This window comes from Zophobas morio, unplaced genomic scaffold (genome assembly GCF_036711695.1).
Source record: "Zophobas morio isolate AGI-343-1 ecotype UQ-CSIRO unplaced genomic scaffold, CSIRO_AGI_Zmor_V1 ptg000701l, whole genome shotgun sequence".
NCBI lineage: Eukaryota > Metazoa > Arthropoda > Insecta > Coleoptera > Tenebrionidae > Zophobas > Zophobas morio.
This window is the reverse complement of record NW_026972804.1, coordinates 1-8,035: the sequence shown is the minus strand read 5'-3', so window position 1 is coordinate 8,035 and position 8,035 is coordinate 1. Positions and strand designations below refer to the sequence as shown.

The 8,035-nt window shown below is 35.0% G+C and overlaps 1 protein-coding gene and 2 long non-coding RNA genes across 5 annotated transcripts; all 3 read right to left on the bottom strand.

The window, feature by feature from the left end:
- Positions 1-2,797: 2,797 nt before the first annotated feature.
- On the bottom strand, positions 2,798-3,392 carry LOC135121780 (uncharacterized). Its single transcript, XR_010279118.1, has 3 exons — positions 3,098-3,392; positions 2,942-3,038; positions 2,798-2,877 (listed from the first exon to the last, which is right to left on the bottom strand). It is a non-coding gene; the product is annotated as an uncharacterized LOC135121780 (long non-coding RNA).
- Positions 3,393-3,552: 160 nt separating this feature from the next.
- Positions 3,553-4,315, bottom strand: LOC135121779 (uncharacterized). 3 transcript variants are annotated; one of them, XR_010279116.1, is made up of 3 exons: positions 4,273-4,315; positions 3,955-4,017; positions 3,553-3,891 (listed from the first exon to the last, which is right to left on the bottom strand). It is a non-coding gene; the product is annotated as an uncharacterized LOC135121779 (long non-coding RNA). The 3 variants fall into 3 exon arrangements; XR_010279115.1 differs by lacking the exon at positions 4,273-4,315 and adding an exon at positions 4,119-4,190 and having other exon boundaries at positions 3,955-4,050; XR_010279117.1 differs by lacking the exon at positions 4,273-4,315 and adding an exon at positions 4,119-4,190.
- A 2,745-nt stretch (positions 4,316-7,060) lies between these two features.
- LOC135121778 (uncharacterized) lies at positions 7,061-8,029 on the bottom strand. Its single transcript, XM_064046057.1, has 6 exons — positions 8,014-8,029; positions 7,872-7,962; positions 7,692-7,807; positions 7,564-7,638; positions 7,310-7,507; positions 7,061-7,245 (listed from the first exon to the last, which is right to left on the bottom strand). The coding sequence occupies exons 2-6, from the start codon at positions 7,960-7,962 to the stop codon at positions 7,078-7,080; spliced, it is 648 nt and encodes a 215-aa protein (XP_063902127.1). The 5' UTR covers positions 8,014-8,029; the 3' UTR covers positions 7,061-7,077.
- Between the last annotated feature and the right edge of the window lie 6 nt (positions 8,030-8,035).

Sequence of the window (8,035 nt, the reverse complement as noted above, 5' to 3'; positions counted from 1 at the left end):
ACATTTAGTCCTGTACTCTTCAACAATTATGGCCGAATCCATACACGTTTTATAAGTGTAGCTAAAACACCATCTTTTGTAAATGCAAATTAAATTAAACCATTTGGCTCAAAAGTGCAATACTATGAAACTCGGTTAAAAGTTGTTTTTATCTTGTAAAAATCAGCATTTTCAGTGAAGCTAGCACCTTTAAAAGTAAACTATTTCTCCTTATTTAAGATCAACATATTTTTATTCTGCAACTTTTATATTGATCCTCAATTTCCAAAGTCGTACAGCAATAATTTTCATAGTTTATCGGTATATATTTGTGCTTTTTTTTTTGTTTACTGGTCTTAAGCTCCCGAAACTAGCATCTTTTAAGCTATGTTATATATACATAGGTATATTGTGTAGTAGAAACTATAAGATATTTTAGTATAGAGTTATAAAAGTCTCTAAACATGGTAACAACCTATTTAATAAATTACATGGCCTCTGGGGAGCGCAAACCACTAAGAAAAATAAAGTAACGCAGTACTGGCGCCATTTCACATATATATAACACAATTCTCTCGTAGTGTTACACACGTGAAGACTTTTCTTTTTCTAAATTTCTTAATACAAGAGTATGACAGTTTAAACTTTGCCACCATTTGCCTTTGCGATATCCCAATCTCCTAATCCATAAATTTTATCATATAATATGTAACTTTAGCTTTACCTAACTCTTTCTGTCTTCAATTTTCTTTGATTAATAATAAGTTTGCTGTCTCAAAATTATTTATGATGCTATATATAGTACTCGGTATAAGTAATCTTATACAAAACGCCTAAACACTCCAACTTGGGTGCATTCTTCCAGATGGAAAACAAATACATTTTAGCAACTTATTAATAGCAACATTCGTGTCAGATAATAATGCTTGACTTAATTGTCTCAAAAAATTCCGCAGCCTACTACGCTTTCTTTCATCTATCCAAGTACTTATGTTAAGATAGTAATTAACAAAACGTCGCAAGTCTGTTCTTATAATTCACCTTTTGAGCAGGAATAAGCTACACTTCAATTGCTTATATTACATAAATGTAACATACAGTATGAATTTGAGTGATTATTTTATTTACCAAAGATTCTACTAACTTAAACTGAAGAAGAGTACAGTCTATAAAAAAGTAAGGACAATAATTCACCTGGTGTTTTTTTCACGTGCGCTCGAATTTGCAGTATAAGTTAAACTTATATTACTAAAGAAAATTTAGTTTCACCAGCCTAATATACTAAATTTGATAAACGACTGCTTCTATTTTTTGGTATCATGGGAGGAGGGTGATCAAAAGCCAGTAGGCGGCTCATCTAATTAGCAAATTATTGCCCTATAGGTAAAATGGAGACTCGCCAGCTAAAAACTCTTACTAAGCCTGCGCCTTCAGGGTCGCCAGTTCGAGGAAGACAATTAGCAGCCGTATTGCGTGTGATTCCGATAGCTAAGAGTGCTGTGAAAGTCGGTAGGCTTTGTAAGACTTACAAGGTCACTACTGTGGTCAACTTTTTGTTTTACTATAATCTCCCATACCGATATTAGCATCAAATAACTTTAAATATAAAGGTTTTTCATAGCTTTAAACTTGTTTTTTAATATATCAAACTTGGTTTATAAGCCTTGCTAAAGTTTATCTTTAAAGGTGTTGAGGTTTATATAATTAAGAGGTTAATGTTTGGTATAAAAAAATTTGTTGAGAGTATATATATAATTTATGGGCCCTTTAGAACGATGTTTGCTCTTAGCTAACCGACTTAATATGAATCTTTACCCCCCTCTGACTATTACTAATCCTGATCGCCTTATAGGCGACTAGCTTACGTCGCCTTAAACTTTTAGAAATTCAGTTATTATTTAAAATCCTGTATTATAACAAACCGCAGGGCGCGCACGGAAAAAAGATCATTTCTGCCTTTATGTATATATTTATTGTTCTCATATACCACATCCTGTAACTTTAACTCCTTTACCGGCGATTCCCTCACTATAAAGGGAGCTGAAAGGGTGGCTCCCTTTTTTAAAAAAAGTTACCTTTAAGGCCACGTATAAGTTACAAGAAGTAATATATATGAATAGGTTAGGAAGTTTGCCATTTTCTTTATCTTTTTTTTTAATGAATATATATACGGGCTTGTGGATGTTTTAAACTCGTTGCAGCATTGACCTTTCTACGAAACGCTTTAAATATACTTAAATCTTTTATATGTTTAATAAAAGGACCGGGATAGTTCAAAGATTTACTTAATAAATATTTCGGATGTATAAATTAGAACATTTTACAGCTGCACGTTCAAAGTACTGCAAAGTAGTCAATCTCTAATTCACGAAGCAATTAAGACTACTGAATGTTTCTCTCTTGTAAAGAAGTAACCTTGCTAAACAAAGAAACCAAGGGAAAATTTTTAGCAATAAGTTCGATATACTCCCAAGGTTCATACTTTTCTTGACTTTAACTTTAAATTATTAGGCTAAACCCTCTATTCTGTAATAAACACTTAAAAATATGGAGATAGCTTATTTTTGCAGAGGCAAGATGGTACTAACTTATAATTTTAATTTTGTTCTGTAACATTGACCACTGCGAGAGAAAGGGGTGAGGGTTAAATTCCTGGGCACTAGCTTTTTGAAGCGTTAACTTTATCTAGGTTAAAATGTTTCTCCCATACTAAAAAGGTAAGTTTAGCCCAATAATCAAAAAAAGTTAAAAATAGTAGCTCTGAATTCCAAATATTTGTTATAAAAGCTTTAGTTTCCTTTTAAGCACAATACCCATCCTGTTGAAGTGCAACTTTTTACAAAAAGCTCGACTTTTCATATATTTTCGGGTGAGGCAACTGTCTTCACTACTAAATTCCTTGAGCGTAAGAGGGAATAATAAGTATTTTCAAAGGATACAGCAATATTTAGGGTAGAATAACTTGAAGGATTTGGAAACAATCACTAGTTGTTAGCTATTGATTAGAAGATTCTAAAAATTTTCCTTTACATTCCTCTCTGTGTAGACCTGATAGTTAACTAGCAATAAAAATACTAGTTATGGTTCAAAGAATAGTTATAGACATAGGAATAGAGACCTATTTCTAAGATTTAAGTTAATACCACAATAAAGCTTCTAGTTAAGTGGTGTGTGTGTTTCGAAGAGGCTGTAACGCGAACATCCTTGTTCTCCTCCCAGCAATTCAAGATGTTAAAAAAATGGCGAGAAGTATGCACGCAACATGTCAACATATTTACCTTCCTAGCCAATAAATACAATAGCAATGTACAGTTTTTCAATGTACTTTTTTTCAAATAACATAAACATTTATAAAAATATTTAAAAGGAAACAAGTTTAAGTATAAAGTTTTTTTTTTAAAGATTATAAAATTAATTCTAAACTCTTGAATATTACAACTATGTAAATGAATTCTTTTTGCAAGTCAAAAATAAAATAAAATCAAAGCAAATATACTAGGAGTTAACAACGGAAGTAAATTATTACAAAAATTTGCAGAAATCACTATATTAGCAAAAAAACAGTTACACCTATAAATGCAAAGAAAATTCTGCCAGTTCTATAACGCCATATGAAACAAATATGATATAAGTAAAAACATTAACAGGGAAGACAAGCGCTTCTTCACCTGACCTTCTAAATTTTTTGGTAAAGTTAATTTATTTAAAAGATTATTACCTACCTCAAGTTCTCCACAGGAAGATATATAACAACCTATGCAAATAACCTAAATGTTTAATGTCTATATATATGTAAAAATCTTTGATAGCACAAATTTGAAGGTAGCTTTTGCAGCTAACAGTTTAGGAGGCATTTAACAAAACGTTACTTAGGACTCTTGCTCGCGTACGTCGTCAAGCTGGCTGTAGTGTCTAATACAATAAAAATGAAATAAGGAGAAGTAAAAGATTTATTGAACTATACTGGAACCAAACTTAGAAACGAGGAGGGAAGGGGGAACATGATTCTACCTGATACATAGGAAGTCTATATAGACCCTATAAATAAGTGCAAATTATAGCCCCATTACTCTACATCATAATTAAAATATTAATAAAAAAACATAGTGCGAATATATATAGAATAATAAAGCTATTACTAATTTTTAACAGAAATGTTTGGTCACATTGATACCGCATGGCATTACATTAACCATTCAAACACAAAAACTACATTTTAAAACATAATATATTACAAATACAGCTGATATACATATGAGACTGTTAAAAAATAAAAGTGTAATCTGTTGAAACCTCTTCTCGAGCTGTTAAGCTTCACAAGCGCGCACGTTCTCTAGACGCTAGGCCCTTTGACTATCCACTTTTAGCTTAATAGGCTAAAATAATGTTTCTGACTTGCCCTTTAGACAATCACTACTCCCCTCCATCCTTCTGAATTGGAAGAACGTCCCAAACGACAGAACGAAAAATCCTTTTTTTTAAGATTGTTATGACGTATATACAACTTAAAAATATATATAGATTAAGTCTACCAGTTAAAATTAATTAAAACGAAAGCAAAAAATTCTAATGAGGCTCAAACTGGATTCGTGTAATATATTAAACTACGTACTTAAACGGATCAAACCATCAATAAGACCACTTTCTTTATAAAATAAACATTAAAACAAAATTTTTAACGTTAACTGGGTAGTGCGGAAGGATTTTATAGCTAATAAAAATATAAGCAATTTATTCAAGCTAATTAAAATACAATTTACGGTCGTCTAGACATTATCTATATTATTATCGGTGCCAATTAGCCAGCGCATAAAGATAGCACAGCCGTTGTTTGCGTAATAAAGAGGTCGATTTGACGAAAAGTAATGCTCCGTCTTAGCCAGGTGGTTCAGCCAAATTCGGTAGACATTGTATTGTGAGGCGCGAAAGTGATTGAAAGGACTTTCACTGAACTTGCACCGCCATTATATCCATTATAAATGAGGGTTAGCATTCCAACACGCGTGCTGGAAATCAGTTTACTTGGGATGACTGACGCACGCATTTAAGAAGCAGTACCCTTATGAATAAACTGTAGGGCTTCCCCTAATAAGTTATGTGCTCATATATATGCCATGTGCTTTGTATCGTGCATCCACATTCGAGCTATATACCATGTGCTAATATCACGTTCTGCGTCACGTGTCATAGACCGTGTTTCCACCATTATCCCACATATTGTACATTTTGTATTTCTTTTCTGAAGGTATGGATATCCTTCTTCTACGGGACAATAAACTGATCGCTCCTCCTCTTTTACAACGGGTTGCGTTTCCCTCAACCACAAGGAAGGTCACAGAACGCCTTCATAAAGTAAAGGTGCACATTATTTATTTTGTTTAACTGTTAACCAAGTACATTTATTATTATTTAGCTTTCAGTTAATAAAAGTAAAGATAGCAAGCCTCTGCGAAAGAATATCTTTTTTTTTTTTTTCAGATGTTTGTATTCTGGAAGGGCGTGTTGTGGTACAAGGGGACAGCCTAATTACTGTGTAATCAAATATATTATATAACATAAATTTATACATTAATTCTTATCTTGGGTAAACGTATATTTTTAGGCTTTTTACAGCTATTACCTGTGAAAGTGCCACTACGAAAAAGTTGTGAGTCGTAAAGTGCCCTCGCCGAAATTTATACTAGAACTTTGGGTATATTGTCCCGAGCATCCACAACCGCTACAAAGGACACATTGAGTCTACCATTATTAGTTTAGTCATAGGTATCGATAGTAGTGTGGGGTGCGGTGAAGGAGAGAAAGCGCTCCCAGTTTTAATAACAAACCTAGTGTGGTGGAAAACCTCTGAGGAACTATTCGTCAGGAAAGACTGGCAAGAATACTAAATACGAGATCTTTCAGACTACTTGCTCCACACTCAAAGGGAATATTTTGCTGGAAAAACCTCTATAAACTCGAAGGAAAGCCGAACATACAGTATATAAAGTTAAGCACGTGACACTTCCTGGGCGTTGTATACCAAGACAGAGGAGTGCTACTTATTGTGGAGTGTTCGGAATGGTCCCTTTTTTCAAACTTATAAAGAATTCGTTCTTTTTACGTAGTAACGATTAGTAATTTTTATTTCCGATGGCGTGTATTTAAAGTTTAAATTTTCTGGTGGCTCATACAGTTTTTTTTGTTTATAGCGATCTAGTTTCATACAGTTACTTTTAAATTTTTTTTAATAGCTCCTTTTTTCGCATGAAGAGTGAACTGATGTGGATCGACAATTTTTGCAGAGCTGAGGGACACGAAGTCTTTTGTAAAATAGATGGAAGTTACTTAAGTGATAACTTTAATCTGTACGGTCTTCGGTCTCAAGTTCCTTATTATTCGTTTGCTTTAAAGATCATACTAGATTGTGACTTAGGTTTTTTAAATAGTTTTTAACAAATATACTGTAAATTTACAAGAGTATGGTTCAAGACTGTGAGCTCACGGAGGACCAAAAACGACGCATAGAAAAGTCTGCCAGGTTGTTATATGGCCTTGCTCATGCTCGTTACATACTTACAGGCCAGGGACTTTTTAGAATGGTTGTACATTCTCTTGTTTTGTTGTTAAATACTTACAATTTTACTTTTTTCATATTTTATTTTTATAAAAAGTTTAAAAAGTACCAACAAGGAGGGTTTGGTTTCTGCACTACACTTAACTGCAGCGGGCGGCTGTTGCCACATGGGCTAACAGATAATTGCCATCGTAAAGGACTTGTGTTAGTTTGTCCCCTTTGCGAAGCAGAGTATGCTGGAAAGCGTAGAGTTGACGGTATTTCTGGAACTCGTATACTTTATTAAGCGTCGTAAACTTGTTTCCTGGTAGGCGCCTTTATCGGAACTTCCTTTGTGCAGATGCTCTTTTTTGCCTTTCCTGAGCAGCGCCCTGCTAAGTACCCTGCAAAGTCTGTGCCGCGTGTCTTCGGCTTTAAGGTGCATCCACGCGCATATATGAAGTCGGCAGATCAAAACTAGACGTCTTTTAATTACTAGTATTTATTTTATTAAGAACAGCCAGATTACTAAAGAGCGTAGGAATTCGGTAGTGAGAAATGTTTTTTTATTGATTGGCTTTTGGCAAAAATAAAAAAGCTACGTTGTTAATTTTTTCTAATAAAATCCTAGCGATGTCCGCTCCATCTTCATAAAGATCATCGCTTTGCTTTTGTGCTAAAATGCCTATTACTTTTCTGATCTCGTCTTCTCCGGCGTTAGAATATTTCCACATCTGCCGAGTGAACAAAATATATAGTTTTTTTAAAAGACTTTTTCGAAGAATGCCGTAAGCCAACCTCGCACAGGTCGGAAAAGAGGCGAGGAATGTACTTCCTCCGCAAAGCTTTCCAGAATCGTTGGATTTCAATTACTGACTCAACGGGTAAGTTTCCCTCTTCTATTGGCCGGTGTAGCCAGTTGATCGATAGCACGTGAATCATCCGTCCGCGTGCAGCCTGCAGCAGGTCTACTTTAAGACTATCGGACTGCCATGCCTGCAGGGAACCGCTTTAGGGAACAGTAATGTGGCTATTGTGTGCATCAGCCTCACATAGTACGCCTCATAGGCCTCGTCGAGAGCACTGTAGAACCAGAACTCGTACTTGGCCAAGTCGTAGTCTGGATTCTGCGGACAGCGCAGTTAAGGAGCGAAGAAATTTATATTAGTATCAATAATACAGCGCCGGCAGAATCGTCTGCACCAAGAGGGATATTGTTAGTGGTGTAGGCCACTCCCAACTTCCCGATCGTGTCGTGAACGAGGCCCCAAATATCTGGACCAAAATTGCATGTGGCTGCGTATAGCCAGCAGCAAGAGTATGTTAATCGGCGATGGTATGACCGCAGGCTAAAAAGTACCTAATAGTATTCTTAAAAACTTATTGGTTTTGAAGATGTAATGTGCTTGAAGTTGGTGGTGGCTGCGGCCAAGAAACTGGATAGTCTCCATCTAAAGGAATCGGTTAATCAACTGATGCAGAGCGTGCACCGTTATGCTAACCAAAACATGAAGGCGTTGGTTA